At 46.1% G+C, this 16704-nt stretch overlaps 1 protein-coding gene across 1 annotated transcript in view; it reads right to left on the reverse strand.

Moving 5' to 3' along the window:
* LOC115405752 (adenylate kinase isoenzyme 5-like) overlaps positions 1-16704 on the reverse strand; it is a 71669-nt gene that overhangs the window by 18451 nt on the left and 36514 nt on the right. The window contains exon 9 of the mRNA XM_030115452.1: positions 12234-12307. Coding sequence (XP_029971312.1) covers positions 12234-12307 — 74 coding nt within the window. The remainder of the gene's footprint in view (positions 1-12233; positions 12308-16704) is intronic.

A 16704-nucleotide genomic window follows, 5' to 3' on the forward strand; every position in this document is an offset into this window, starting at 1 on the left:
ACCTTCACGCTGTTTTCCAGGAGGTAGTCTTTTCATTAGCCACACAGAACAAGCGGCTTCGACACCCCCCAGGAGGACTTACTGGCTTTCACTCAAACACTTCTGATTGGGCTTCAGACAGTCTGGCTCAGCGGAGCAGAACAAAACAAACTGTATTTGAAAAGGAGGAAGCCTGTGTTGAACGAAGCTTCAGCAGGCAGCAGTTCTGATCCTGGAGGAGCTCCATGGGGCCATTTGTTTTTTATAATTTAAAGGAGAACTATGCAACTTTTGCTCTCACGCTCCCCCTACTGGTCTCCTGTGAAAGCTCACTGTTGGAAACGTTCTCCACATCACCCCCCCCCCCCCCCCCCCCCCCCCCCACCCCCGCTTGCAGAGAGCGTCTCACTCCCGTTTCCTTTTTTTCCGCTCGTCAGACAAAGGTCTTTTCTGTCTTTTTGGTTCTGCCATCTGTGAGCAGCTCAGGGTGGCGTTGCTGACGCTAGCGAGGGTTTTACGTGCTTTCATCCTTGTCCTCCCGTCTGAGCGCCGTAAAGCAGGTTTGTTCTCTCAGATGTAGTCGGGTCGGATCCTCTGAAAGTTGCAAGCGCTGTTTTCAGGACACAGACCGCGGGGGGCGTGGAGGGACCGGCCAATCACCACCAAGTCTTTGTTCACCCCCACAGGGATTCTGAAACACATTTATTGAGGTAAAAAAGTTGCATAGTTCTGCTTTAACCCAGCGCTGACGGTGGAAACAGACTGACAGAGTTGGTGTTGATGCTATAAGAGCGGAGATTGACCCGGAGACGGCAGGAGCAGCGAGCGGTATTGTTTTAGGTACACACTTATTTAAAGTGGTTTATACCTTCAGATCTGAGCTGTTCAGGCTGGAGACCAACTCAAAGCTTTCCAGACCAGCAGTAGAACAGGGTTCAGGTGAAAACCAGTCGGCAGGCATCAGGATCAGCACCTCGCCCGTGTGTTACGGTGTCTTCGGTCAAGACAGCCAACCGTATGGCTGTCAACAATATGTGTGTGCGTCAAAGTGTGCATGTTCCTGACAGTTTGAAGCAATTAAAGACTGACGTGGTAAAAAAGCACATATTCTGAGGTTTACTGAGCCCAACACTCACATGCACAACCTCCACAGGCCATCTTATTTCTCTGACTACATATATTCTTGGTACTTATCAAAAAGTGACATTATTGGTATTTCCTCCATGTTTGAGCGGAGTGTTGATCCGCTCTGTGGACATTAAACTCAGCTAAGCTGTTCTTGTATTCCGCGGAGCAATTAGCAGGACGCAGGGTCAAACGGGGATCAGGTCAGCCGAGTGACGGAAAAAAAAAAAAAACAAAAAACCCAAAACATGTCATACATGATCGGGAAACGCAACCTCCGCTGACATTTCCATCAGCGGCCGGCTCCTGACCTCACGCCGGTCGAGAGCCGCCCCCCCGTGCTGCACAGAGGTCAGCCGTGAGGAGCGGGTGCTGCTGGGAGCACGGCGGAGCGGCGGGAAGCCAAACGGCGTCAGTGTGGGGGAGTGCCGGGCGCCGGCGACGAGCCGGGCGCCATGTGGGCACACCAACTGGCGCGGTGAGTCAGAGAGAGGGAGAAGCACGCGTCCACGTGACGGCGCCCAGACATGTATGTAAACACACATGCAGCTCCGCCTCCGCCGCTGGGAGGGGGACGCCGCACGCCGCTCGTGAGCGACGGATAACATGTCGCGCAGATACATAATTCAACACACACGCCCACACAAACACGCACAAGCAGCTCTCACAGCGTTTGGTCAGGAAGCCGACGTCGTGCCAGTTAACGCGCACACTCCACGCTTTCCTCATATCTAAACTCTCCGGACTGAGAATCCATCAATTATGAAAACATCCACAGTATTTCAGATGAGAAATCAACGTTAATACTGGAATAGAGGGATGATTTCACGGTTCCAGCGTTTCACATCTTCAGTTCAAGCAGAACATTCAAGATAAGGAAAGATAAAAGTTTACAGGAACAAGGGGAACAGCTTGTAAATGACAGCCTACTAGAAGTTAATAACGCTGCACCCACGTCTTTAATTATTCTTTTTACAACAAAATAAGCAAAAACTCTGCCCAACAGGGAAATAATCAGACTTTACTAGTGGAGACTATATGAGTGTTATGAACTCCCGTCCAATAATATGGACATCTGCTTTTCCATTTTTTGTTCTATTAAACATCAACTTAAGGAACATGCCCTAATCTTCACAGCACAAAAACACCTAACAGATTTATAATCAACATGTTTATATTTTCATTCAATGTGGGATAATTATGCAATGATATTCAAGAAAATAGGCTAAAATGAGAGATTACATTGACGACCGTGTACTTCTTCATGGCACTCAGCTCTAGCCTCACCCAGAGAGCCAAACAGCAGCAGTATATATTCCATACCATCCATCTGCCAGAGTGTGTTTTTGCGACACGCTGAGTCCTAAATTTCTCCCCATGTCGGTCGTGCACTTTGCAAAGCAGCCGTCACCGTCGATGTGTTGAACGTGTGCATTAGTGGTGCTAAGTGCTTTGCATTTCCTGAAGAGGGGCAGACGCATTATAGAGCCTCTTTCACCGTAAAACATCAGGAGCGACTCAAAAGCCACAGAAGAGAAGCAGCATTTACGTCCCCATGAAAGAGCCGAGGCCTGGAGTTCAGCCGCGTCTTCCCACTGAAAGTGTGAACTTACAAGATATTAATAACCTGTCTGATAGAATGAAAAAAACTTCTGAATCAAATTTCTTTCACAAACAACCCATTTTCCTCTTTCGAAGGCTGGACCGCTGAAATAGTGCCATAATAACTTTTAGTTACAGGCTAAAGTTAAAAGGAACCCCGACTATAATGATAAATTTGCTCTATGTGGTTCAGCTTGCTGTCAGTAACATATCTATGAATAATTTAAAAATATATATATATATTCAGTTAACTATATTTTAACAAAGTTTATTTCGCACGGAGGCCGCCATTGTTGTGCACGTTGCAAAGCATTCTGGGTAGTGACGTCACAAAGTTGTTTCACCTCTCAGCAGTGTTTTTAGGAGTGATCTGTTCACAGCTTTATAAGCATGAGTGTTCAACCCTTTCAATTCGAACCAACACGAAACCAAATACAGAGCGAGGACGAAAATGAAAGTAACAGAGGAGATGACGATACAAATGGTAGCTATCAAGAGGAAGAGAGAGTCGGTCACAGCCGCTGGGGCCTTTGTGGATGCTGCCTCTCAGTGGCGACCGAGAGAGAGCGTCTGCTGCAAAGAGCTCAATTTTCTTTCTGTCGCTGTTCATGGTACTTATTTACTTTATATCGTCACGATTAACATAATTAACACAAAAATGACAAACGGAGATGGTTGCTCTCTCTACTTTACCATAGATCTCCCTTGTATCACAGCGCATCCAAACTTTCAGGCTGTCTGCATAAACCCGGACGTCTTGTGGGCCCCGGCCAGCAGGGCCGGGGTGGGGCTGAAATTCAGCCCGGGAGCATCGTGTGGAGACGCGTTTTATCTGAGGAGCGGGCGGGGGGGGGGGTAGGTGCGGTCATACTTCGGTTTGCGGAGCGGGAGCAAATATATAACATACCGGAGAGCGGCCACGCACACAGCCGGGAGAGCACACACAAATCTTGTGTTATCATTTAAAATCTGGCACGGCGGCCTAATAACAGACAGTGTTCTTACCATATTTAACAGTCCAAAACACTCCACATCACGGCCATGTCCGGATTCTCCTCCTCCCTGTTTCAGCTGAGCGTCACTTGCTGGTGTTATTCGGACTCGTTTTGAGTCATCATCGCGTTCCCCTTCCTTCTTTTTAAAAAATGACAGTAAATTTAACTGTCTTTCAGACATGTTTGATTCGCCCTTTGCTAACTCTCTTCATGAATAATCTCAGATGCAACAACTTTCTGTCAGAGGCGGGTTTGATTCACTGCGTCAGCAGATCTGCGGCTCTTTTAAATGACTTATTTTTTTAACCTTTAATTGTATTAAACAATCTGAAATTAGTAACAGTTGTTCTGTGAATTAATGTTAGAATATTATTATTTTATGCAGTTAACGTGATTTCTGAGCACAGGTATGGGGAGCTGAACTCTCCCACAGGCATCTTCCCACTCTTTTCTTAATTTTCTCTCCTTAGGAAAGCTGTGGATGCTCACCACACTTCTTTTAATTCCCTTGTTTTCAAAATTACATCCAAAAGTGACGCAATGTGGCATTTTGTTCAGTTTTAGCTGACGAGAGAAGTACTTTGTGAGTAATTTGTGGCTTTGCTCGGTGAACAGACAACTACCTGACGTCATCACTCCCAGAATGCATTGCGCGGCCAAAACATGGCCGCCACCATGTAAGCAATAATCCTATAAACGAGTGGCATTTTATAACTTATGCATTATGTTTATACTTTTCTAACAACGTATTTTAAGTGTAGACATCAGCGACAACATTTGTAGAGCTAATAGACATTTTAATCGGGGTTCGCTTTAAAGTTGATGATAAGCAATAAGACGGACTGGAGCATTTTGTGGGCACGCTTTGGCCCACGAGCCTTATGTTCGACACAACTAAGCTGTGTCTGGACTGTGTCTTTATAAAAGCAACTTTGAAACTGAAAAACGTTAAGAAATTAAACGACATTTGTGAATTTGCAGAAGTATTGAGGTGGAACATTTTGTGAGGCTGCTGTCATTTTCAGCTCTCAAATATATGAAAAAAAACCCCCATAATATTCATGAAAACGTAGCAGTGAGGTGAAGGTCTGCAGCAAAGCACTTTTTACTTCCAAACCTCAGAAAGACGGAGCACTCGCTCGTCTTTTATGCCACTTCCAGGGTCGTTTGGGAGAAGGCAGGTCACCGTCTAGCAGAGGCAACAATGATTTTTCTTGCAAAAATGACAAGTTGTAAAAGTGTGGTGCTTCAGTCTGCATCAACGAATCCTTCAAACTCTTTATCTACACTTAAAAACGCACCTGGCTGTCTCTGATATCTCCTCCTCTGCTGGTCGGCAGTTTGTCCCTCATCCTTGACGGACTGATCAAAGAACTATAAACTTTAATTAAAATAAATGACAAAAGATGTATACCGCTTCAAACATAATTCTGTGAGCGAACTTCATCAACAGTCTTGATGTGTTTGTGAACATGTGTGTACATCTACACACAACCCTTCCGGCCTATTTGGTTTGGCGTCTTGCCTTTATTTGACATGTGGAGCGAAGCCCTGCTGTCACACACCAGACGGCCTGACACACACAACCATCTGAGAACGCTTCCTCCGAAGCTCCACCGGGGTTTGTTCCACCCTCACCTCATTCCCGACCAGTTAGACTCCATCAGCGGCTTGAACATTACGTACCGGAGGTCTGGAGGTACTGTTGAAACATTCAATCATTTGATTTGGAGTTCCACCTCCTGACTGGCGAGTATTTCCGAAGTAACCCGACGACTTCGAGCGCTCGAAGTCTTCATTTCAGTGGGCGATTCCCTCGCAGCAGCCTCCCCCGGTGAGTCACTCCAGCCGTGTGATCCAATCACATAAACGGCGGCCGTCGCTCCCGGCTGGGTCGTTGTGAACCTCAGAACGTCGTCGGCCTGTCAGGTGTGTCAGGATGAGCCTGTGGACGGAGGGAGGCTTCCGGTCGTCAGCAGCAGCTCAGTGCGGTGATGGCCGAGGCTTTACAGTCTCTACTTTTAACATTTGGCTTATTAAATCGTACAGTGAAGGCTGCTGCAGGCGATCTGGGTGGTTTTCTAGTGAAGCTGCTGCAGGTTTAGATCTTTGCTCCACTGAGCTTCTCTCCTGTCATTTTTCACTCCGCACGGCGATAATTCACTAAAAGACGTCCCGATCATTCTGTGTCTCTGCAGCCAGTGGATCATCATGCCTTTCATACCATTCCATTTATTACTGTCTGTCAATGTCCACTCCTTCTCCTTCCTCACAGTGATGTCAAGTGCCTTGACTCCCATGATTGCTGTTGTTCTTTGGAGATATCTCGGCTATTTTAGCAATTTGACTCTATTAACTGTAGCTGTTGCCGCTCGGGGTGTGACGAGACACTCAGCTCACGAGTCGAGACAAGATGAGATTTCCACTGTACTTTTAAGAAAACTGGAAAAACAGACCTTTTTTATTTCACAGTCACAAAACAATACAGGTGCATTTTGTGCCCAGGTCTAATGAGGGGACACCCGATATCCACGCGGTACTGTCCCCTGAGACAGGTGTCTCTTTAGAGGGACAGGCTATGAGGACTAAATGGAGGACAAGTTTAAAATAAACCAGTTGGAGCTCACTGCTGAAAATGGTCAATGCAAAAAAAAAAACACCCAGTAAATATAGGAAGAGTTGTAATAACGACTGCTGTAACAGCTGAAGAATGCTTTTCTTTAATTATTGATAAGGGTTCGAATAATTCTGGAAATGTCACTTTTTGTTCAAATGTAAATAAAAGCAGATATTTTTTCCCCACAATGGTGCTTCTTCTACATCATTTAATTAACTTTTGGAAAAGGCCTGTATCACATTTGGTAAATAAAAGAAAAAAAAAACTTTTTGGTTGAATAACAGTAACTATGAGGCTAAATTTGCCTGGAATAGGAATAATTTCGGGGTTAAGTGTGTCTGCATCCACAGGACATCATGAGAACTTAAAGGTCCCATATTATGCAAAATCCACTTTACAATGGTTTTGTAACAGTAATATGCGTCCTGAGCCTGTGCACAAACCCCCCAAAATGAGAAAAATCTATTCTCTCCTTCTCTTGCTTGCTCCATCTTTCTGAAAATGTGTGCTCAAACGCTCCGTTTTGAAATTCCCTGGTTTATGACGTCATAAACCCAGAGCGCTCCTCCTCGGGTTGGTAACACCGCCCACACTCATGTTTATTCAGCACCGCGGAAAACGCTGCTGGTTCAGTAAACACGGCGACGGAACATGCGAAGCCCGGCAGCTGCTCTGTTGTCGGCTGCACCAGCCAGCACCGCAGTCTGTTTTTGGGTTTGAGGTCCCAGTGGATTCATTTCATTTTCGAGGGAGATGCACCCGCAAGAACGTCTAAGAAGTTTTGTGTGTGTGCTCACCATTTCGCTCCGGACTGCTTTCACAACGAGGGCCAGTTCACATCAGGATTCGCCAAGAAGCTGAAGCTTCTTGACAATGTAGTTCATATGGCAGGCCTTTAGGCGGAATGTGCGGAGTTTGATGAGGGGAAACAAAAATACCGTTCACCTCCATTGTGTCCGTCCTGAAAACCTTCCCCGACTCACCTCTGAATAAACAACAGCTCGCCCTCACAAAAAAAGTAAGTATGTTGTTCGAAATGACTAAGGAATTGCACTAAATGGGCCAATTTGCCAAAATGTTGAAGTATCCCTTTAACTCTGTAACTCTACCAGAAAGACACCACCGAAGAAGACATGGAGCTCCACAGGCCGCTGCGCTCTGTAAACTAACTCGATGCATACGAGGGGGGACCCAAAAGAAACCGGACTGTGGCTATAAAAAAAAAACAAGAATGATTTCAGACTATGGCCGTTATATGTCGCTATAGCATAGCCTTCACCTCCCAAAGACACACAGGCGGCTCACAGGCGGTGTTTATGTTATTACAGTCCCGCCCCCTTCTTCGAAAAATCCCAAAATGGTCCTGCGCCTCTTAACCACGGAGCAGAAACAGGCTGGATGGACATGTGTCAGGAGCTGAACAGGCAGCTGGAGGACGATGGAGGCTGTTTGGGAAGAGCCTGACCGCCTCCGGTCAGGCTGAAGCGGCGGCGCTGTGGGAGAGCGGGGACTGGTGGCTCCATCATGACAAGGCGCCAGCGCACAGGGCCCTGCGCGTAAAACTGTTCCTGATGGAAAACGGCATGGCCCTGCTGCCCCATCTGCCGTATCCCCTCCATTTAGCCCCGTGCGACTTCTGTCTCTTCCCAAGAATGAACACGGAACTGAAGGGGCGGCGATTTGATGACGTGGAAGAGGTGCAAAAAAAAAATCTAAGAACGCTCTTAAAGGGATCATTACGCAGGAGCATGCTGACTGTTCTGAGCAATGGAAATCCCGGCTGCAGCGCAGGATTCAAGCCAAAGGAGAGGACTTTGAAGGTGAGAGTTGTGATTAAATGCGAAAATAAAAAAATAAAAAGTTATAACCACAGTCCGGTTTCTTTTGGGTCCCCCCCTCGTATGAAGCTTTATTAAACCAAGAAATACCAGTAGCTTCTGCAAGACTCTGGGACGGTGGACTAAAAACTGTATTGTGACGGCATTCTGGCCGTTTTGCTGTTCGGTCCGCTCTGTCCGGTGTGTGCTTACCGCCTTCTGCCCGAGAGACAGCTTTTCAAACAAGACATCTCGTCATGATTCAATGTCGCGAGATCTCGTCACACCCCTAGTTTACACTGTTTCTAAATTTTAGCTCTTTAGTGTTTTGATTCACTGTTGACCAGGTTTTGACTCCATGGTAGCTTTTTATTCATTTTTTTTAGAGCTGTTTTAGTGATTTTTAGCCATGTTAGTTGTTTTACACGACACTGTTCAGAAAGTAAAGATCCACATGTAGAAGGATGCAGACCCCTGGCTTAGCCTTTTTTTTATTTCAAACATGTAAAAAAATAAAAGTTTTTCATTACTTCAGACTCAATCCATGAGTGTTTTGTATTAATTAATTATAAATAAATCAATTTTAAGTTCTTGCACACAGCAGCAAGATACATGGTTGTCAAGTACCACTGACGTTACTGTGTTGCTATTAGTGCTATTTTGTGCAAAAATTGAACTGAATCCATGAATTCAACCGTCTGTCTTTTTCACGACTTTATGCCGAGCTCAGGATTGTCAGATGTGGCCCAATCCCAGCTGAATGTGTATGAAGGCAGGACACGCCTGGACAGGTAAGCAGTCCATCACAGGACCAAACACATGCAAACTCTACTTCTTACATTCTCCCGTCAAAATATTTGATGATGAAGTTAAATCTGCTATGCACGATTTAAAATAATTCTTTGACTGTGATGCAAATGTATGACACTGATGCGAATGTGGAAAAACGTAAGAGCAGCGGTCTTTCACTTTCACCAGCGCTGCAGCATGTATCTCTACTTGCAGCTTAAAAGCAGTTCATGTCACTACGTGCTTTAGACCCAGACAGGAAGCTGATGGAGACGTGGGTAATCACTCAGCTCAAAACCACTGCAAACGGATAAACTTTCAATATTTAGAGAGTCTTCAGTCAACAGAAAGAAATCCAGTGTGTCTCTTCTGTACAGAGCTGATGACGTGCGGCGGCGGTTCGCCGTGTGTTTTCCTTGAATTCCCCCGCTCCCGCCTGTGTTGCAGTTTACTGTTGGTTCAGGGATTCGCTGTGCAAACAGAGATGAAGCGACACCCTGGATGGCGCATTTATTGCTCATTACTCTTCCATGAGGCCGAGTCGTGGCAGTCTGAAGCCGCGGGGCGGGAGCTCAGCTGCAGCCGCTCCGCCGGGTCGCGCCGCCTCCTGACGCCGAGGCCTCGGCTGCAGCCCAGATTAAATCTGTGGTTTCTGAGATCGGCCAAGAGAGCATTTAATAACCGCAGCAGTCACGCTGCGACCATAACGAGTTACAATCTGACTCCAGATCTGTCCTCAGTGTTGGGGTCGAATTCAACGACTCTGAGGATGAGATGAGGAGAATTCAGCAGATTAGATTAATGTATTTGATAGTCAAAGCTCCCTAATCCCACATGCATGAAATAAAACTGAATTAACCTTAAAGCTCATGCTGGACACTTGTAATCTTCCAAGAAAACTTATTTTTATGCATTTTTGGTTTTTGCATTGACGCTTACTTCTTCATTCATTGTTTTTACGTTGCATTATTTGATAAAATATGTGTTGAGGAGATTCCAAGTCCAAAAAAAAAGTCTCTTTCGGCTTGTTACAATCTTGGTTGGTCTCGTCAGACGAGGCCGAGCCGCGGCTCATCGCAGGACGGCCCGATCGCCTCTGAATGGACGGACAGTCTTTGTTTGCCCCCCCCCCGCTTCGCCCTTGAGCCGCTCCGTGCATTTCTCTGTGAAGACTCCCGCCTCACCGTGTTCACTTCATCCCGGCTCCTGAAAAGCGGCGACTGACGGTCGATAATTATCGACGGGCCTGACGTAAAGTTCACCTTCGTGTGGCATCAGAAAAAAAACGGCGTCTCTTCAGGAAGTGAGTCGGAGACGACCAGCAGGACGCCGACTGTCGGGTAACAAAGCGCCCGCTGTGAGGATAATTCTGTTTGTGAACACATCTGATGAAACTCCGAGGCTTTGATGAAAACCGTCGACGCTCAAACATGGACGGCAGATATCAGACGGAGGGACTGTGACCGCGCTCGTCTGCATCGAATTACGCCTGAATTTCATGAAATAATTTGACCTTTCAAGCGGACTGGTGAAACGTTTGGCGTCGATAAAAGCAGCTCAACAAAAACCCACAAGGAGGATCAATCTGGTGTGGAGGATGAGCGTCCACAGTCCAATTATATGACTGTAATTTTAAAAAAGAAAGAAAAATAATACTGGTAAAGAGTGCTGTTTGGTTCAGAGCTTTTTTTTTTTTTTTTTGCTCTAAAATAAATGAAAACCTTTGTTGACATGTTGTATCATAATTTTCCACTCCAACTCAGTTGAATCCGGTTCTGTACACAGAAGCTACATAGCGGTTAGCATTTGCACCTCACAGTGAAAAGTCCCCTGGTTTGAGCCCCGATCTGTGGGGCTTTCCAGCAGGAAGTCTGCGCCGGCTTCCTGCCACGTCAGCTTGTTAAGTTGCAATTGAACTTTCAGTCTGAATCCATTTTGCGGCGAGTGCCGTCCCACACACGGGAATATTCAAATGAGGGTCAGGCCCTGTGCACAAGAGGAGAAACTTTACTTCTCAGCATTTAAACCACCCTGCTCAAATGCAGCCGGAACTCAAGTTTGCAACCATTTTTATATGCAGGTGACAGCAGGAGGAAGGTCATATTAATCACGTCTGCAGCTTGGAGACGTGGCTGAATCTCATTCTTAGCATGATGGGTGTGTGTGGTCTAAAAGATGCATCTGGTGCATGCTGCAAACGAAAAGCGCTTCATGTTTGAAGTGCACTGAGCTGATGGTTAAATGCTTTATGTAAGTGAAATGCATCAACCTCGGACCCTGTGAGTGAGAAAAGGCTTCAGGTTGTGATAAAAGGTCACGCTGTATTGCGTCGACAATAACACACTCGCAGTGTTTGGGTCAATCTATTAGTTTGAAACATGAAGCTTAAAGAAGTCGTAGCTTTCCCGATGAAGGGTGGAATAAGATAGAGGTAGAGCGGGAGAAAACGATTACAGATGTTACACAATGTAGCTTATCGATTCAACTGCCAGTGAATTACTGCTGAGCGAACGTCCGACTCCTCCGCCACAACACAAAAAAAAACAAACAATCTCTGCTCTCCAGGTAAAAACTCAATAGACTGAATGAATGTGAAGAGGTGCGCTGCCGCCAGGTTTTATTCACCCAGGAAAAAAAAAAACACCCTGAAGAACAATAAAGAACTCCCATCGACTGAAAAGCAACAGAAATGAAGTGAAAGGAAGCTGAAGAGAGAGATGGGCAATCTGCCTCTCCACACAGGAGGACTGAGGATGAGATGGAGCCAAACCGATGCTTCACCGACTGACAGAGCCGGGGTTTCAGCAGGAATGACCCTCGTCTGAACCGCCGCCGTGTTCGGCGTCTCCAGACCTGCAGCTCTGGATCACGCAGGGATTTGAAAAGGCTGTTCTACAGGTGTCGTTTCTGCAGCCAGGAGGAAGTGTCTGATGGCCGGGGATGTGGGAGTGATGAACAGGGAGGTTTGTGAAAGTGTGGAAGGCGTTTTATAGGTTGACGGCGCTCGGTCAGATTACCGCATTTCACTGCTTCACACTGAGATTCTGCCGTTGGGTTTAAATTAAAAGTTTCTTCAGCTGTATTTGCAGATAAATATGACTGCTTTGCCTCAGGAGCAAATAAAAAAGCTTTTAATGAAGCATTAAACAACCTGCTGAATGAAAACGCTTTCAATGGTTACTGAGCTATTCAGGAACGCCACAAGCTCCAGGGTTCGTTTGTGGAATGAACATCCACACCTCACACAAACACACACACACACACACACACGCAGACCCATCAGTTACCAGCCCTCCATCGTCGTCCTACCTCTTCATTCTTGCCGGCAGCGTCTGTGAGGCTGCTGCTTTCACCCAGGACACTGAGATCCAGCTCGCTTGGACCTGCAGATTAAAACAAAAACACGTTCAGCTTCAACTATTTACTCAATTAAAACTTCATTTAGGTGCTTGATGCTTTAGGAGAAAGACCTTGGGGTTTTCGCTGTCCCTCCCATGCAGAGCAGCTGAGCGTCCTCCTCTGGTTTTATCTCACTGAAACCCTGAAATCCTTCATGGAACACCGTCTTTCATTTATTATATACAGATGTAAAACTGACTTTAGCCTGGCCTGGGAGACAAAACAAACATCACTGGATTTATGTCTCACATGGTTTCAGGTAATTGTCTTGAGATTTTAGACATTTATTTGAATTAAACTGAGCGTGTCAAAGCATTTGTTCTAACTGGATCAGAGCTTGTCCGGCCTGCTGTGGTCCAGGAAAGGAAAGAAGAGCAGAGTGATTCTGACAGGGTCACACCGTCCTGCTTCCAGGGCCGAAAGGATCAAAACAGACGAGGTCTGCTACAGCTGATGGCTGAAATTATGATTTACTAGCTACTACTGCGTTTTTAATTTTCATCTTCTTTTTGTACCTCATTCATATCAGATCCAAACAAAGCTCTGAGGATAATCAGCTGTACCTGAACTTCCTGGAACCAGGCTGTGATCCATTCTGACACACTACAGTAGCACCTTCATCCTCCTCCTCCTCCTCCTCGGCAGAAACACTTTCCCCTGCCTCCCCCTTCGCGCACGCCGGCGCCTCCTGATTAGTAAACTGGGTTATATTCGGCGGCGCCGCAGCTTCAGCCTCGCCGCTGCGGCCTGGAGAGACGTGAACATCTTCCGATGGAGAAGACGCCACAACGCGAAGCGGGGAAGAGAGGAAATCCTGCGCTGGCGCTCCCAGCAGGCCACAGCTCGAAGAGTCAGCAGCGTGTCAGGCGGCATCTCGTCGCCGTGCAGCGTGCGGAGGTGCTATCGAGGTTCACCTCAGGATCCACGCCGCCCGCCGCCGTGTGCTTCATTTACTGTTTCTCTGGAAACGACTGACCTTAACTTCCACTGATCTTGGCGTTTCCTTGTAACTTTCTGAGGCTCGTGTTTTAAACTGCTCTATGTGCCACGCTGAAAGGTCAAAGTGACAAGTTGCAGACATGTGACACGGATTTGGAGCTTTCCTTGAGTGTGCTCATTACGGCGCAGGAAGTGGAGCACCTGCTGAGAGCGTCCATCACAGGGAAAGAGCAGCTCAGACGTTACGCTGCTCTTACTGGCCTGAAGTGCAGCTGCGTAACGGCCGCTCTGCAGAAGTGGCGTCCTGGGGGAACGCCGAAACTGTCTGGGTTTATTCTCAGCTTCAAGAGGCGGCGATTATAAAAACTACAACTTCACACTGTTCTCCTTCTTGATTAATGAAATCAATGAACATTAAGTGGTGTTTAAATGGCATTGAGCAATTATTTTCCCATCAATAACCTCTAAAACGTCCACTATTAGTTGGATTTAGCTTTTAGAATTAGAGCAACTTCCAAAGTGCGTCAAAGTGGCGCCACGAGGCTCTAACGCACGGAGAGGAAATACAGAAGCAGCCGTCAAGCAGCACGAGGTAATTCTGCTGTGAAGGATCGCTCAGGCCGTGGTCGAATTATGTGCTTGGCCTTTAAAGTGTAGTGCACGATTTCTGGAGGAGAGCGAGCGCGAATAGGCTGTGGGTCAATTTACTCAGTGAATCACATGTACTCCTCATCCTCAAGTAATCCTGCAGATTTTCATCCGGAACACAGCGCGAGCGGCCGCCGTCCTCTGATGTGAACAACAAGGCGTCCCGGCAGATTTTTTTTTCTCCTCTGAACTATTTTGAGGAGCCATGTGCATCCTCCGCCGTGAATCTGTGCCTCCGATAGGAACCTCCGCCTCCTCCTGAGACAGTCTGCAGCAGGTCCTGCATTACAACATTTCTAATTCCAGAGCAAATGACTTCTACAGTTTAAAAACTATGATTGTTTTTCAATAAAAGAACAATGCCTTCTATGTCTTCTGTCATTTCTTACACAGGTTCGTGCTTTAGAGAGGTTCAATAATTAAAACAGCCCGCTACACCCCCAGTGTCGACACGCTGAGGCTCGTTTTTTCTGACGTCATGCAAATTTGAAGTGATTTTTCAATGTTCTATTCAACAAATGTTTTTGTGCCGAATTGTTTTTGAATTATGGATGTGCAGTCAATGTATCTGTCCATCCTCTATTCTGCACACACACACACACACACACACACACACCGCGAGAAAGAGAATACAGATACTCTGGGTGGATGAGATGGCAGTTTTAATTCAGTAAGTCTGTATATAAAGCAACAAAAAGATTTTTGTCATCACAAACCATAAGTTGAGAAACAAGGCATATCTTCCTATTTATTTTTATTTATTTGGGACTGATATTCTTGGGTTGATTTTAACCCTGAGGTGACCCAGTTTTGTCCCGCGGTGTGTGTGTTTGACACCCTCGGCTGATAACGTCTGTGGAGATTTTTGATATAAGAGACGAAAAACAATCAGCAGTCAGTCTACAAGCTGGTGAATGAATTTAGGCTCTGCTCATGTATTTGTGGGTCTGATTCTGAAAATATATCAGTATATATCAGTGTATAATCTCACTGCAGATAATTTGATTGGATGCACAATGTAGGAAATCCACATCTTCAAATGCCGACCTAGATCATGTATTCTCACTCTAACTTATAATTTTGTTCTTAAATTCTCACATTTTTATCAAACAAACACACAAAACATCCTGAATTCCCTCTCACAGTAACGAGAAATAAATGGCTCTTCCGGCTTCCACACACACTCACGAGCACCGACTGCGACATGAAGTGTTTCCAGTGCTGCCTGCAGCGTTTGGGGCTTTGGACTTGTTCCTAAAATGTTTCTGCTTATTACGGCTACGGTTTGTCACAGATAAGTTTTCAATATATTTGTAAATGTCTCCCCTGTCCATTCCAGGGGGAACTTTTCTTTTGGCCAATTATTTCAAATTTGTCCAGTTTCGGAGTTATATCCATTTGAAAACGGGATTGTCTGAAACCCCCGCTTCACTGTTTCACCACGTGTCTGAACGTCTGCATTCATCTCCTTCATACTCTGCTTTTTAAGGAGAACATGGGTTTGAAGTCCTGGGAGTAAAAAGCTTGCGTGAAAAAAACAACGCAGTGCAATGACTGGAGGTTAATTTGGTATATAATGAAATTTCTACAAGCGTAAATTTCATTAGTCAATGTTAGTGCAGCGGTTTAATTTCTCTTCCTTAAATGTTGAACAGCAAGTCCACTCTGTATTTCCTATATTTAGTAATTTTATTTGTATTTCATATTTCTATTAAACTTGAAGAAAAATGGCCTGTTGTGGATTTGTTTTCAGAAGCCTGGCTGCTTGCTTCCTTGGCCGGTAGCGGCGGCTGTGGAATGCCGGTGGTGCTGTCAGGTGGGACACAGCAAGGGATTATGGGATGCTGTTTTGCAGAACTTTTTATCTGAGTTAATTCTTTTGGTTTTTTGTGTTACTGTTGTTATTGGTGTTGTTACCCCGGTCATGTTGTGGTTGTTGTAACACCATGGGCGGGTCGGGCGTGGCGGCTGATCACACCACTGTGTTGCATAATGTGTTTTTAATTCTGAGACCTCTATGTGTTACACGCTTCATCTGCACAACAATATTTACCAGGGGGTCATAATGTTCTGGCTGGTCCATTGTTTGATGCCGAATGCTCAAATATCAAACCAGCGCTGGAACTTCAGAGTTAACACTTAATGCTTTCACCAGAAGATAATTAACGGACAGGCTGTTCTCGGCTCCCACCGGTTGCGCCTACATCGTTTCAGGATGACAAATAATGGCTGAACACCAGGCAGTCAGCGCGTCCAACACGCCGGACCGGCCTGCGACGCCTCCCCCTGGTGAAAACACCCACAGACTCCTCTGCGATCGTATCTGCCAGCCGACGGGAGACGGGCTCAGCTGGGGATGCAGATATGTAAATGGCAAATTGTCAGCTTTTACATAATGTGAGACAGGTATCCAGCCTGATTCCAGCCTCGCCGGTTCTGTTCCTCCAACAAAGCGCGGCTAACCCTGCTTCCCCGGTTGCTATGCCAACTTGTGTGGTAACCAGGCAGCTGGTGGGGGATCTTTTTGGTTTCTCTCCTCCTCTTCTTCTTCTTCTCCCTCACTGGGATCGAGCGACATTTCGGAGGCGTCTCTCTCTCACAGCGTTAGTTACTGTGACTGCAGGTATGTCTTCGGTCTGATGCAGCGCATGTGGCGCGTGCACGCTCGTCCTCCTGCTTAAAATGTGAGAAACTCTGTTGCAAAACGTGATTGCAGCTCTGCAGAGAGCAGACCTTAAATGATCACAGCAGCAGACGATGCAAATGCTCCACAAGAAGAGCATTTTTTAAAACT

The sequence above is a fragment of the Salarias fasciatus genome, chromosome 18 (genome assembly GCF_902148845.1).
Source record: "Salarias fasciatus chromosome 18, fSalaFa1.1, whole genome shotgun sequence".
Taxonomy (NCBI): Eukaryota; Metazoa; Chordata; class Actinopteri; order Blenniiformes; family Blenniidae; genus Salarias; species Salarias fasciatus.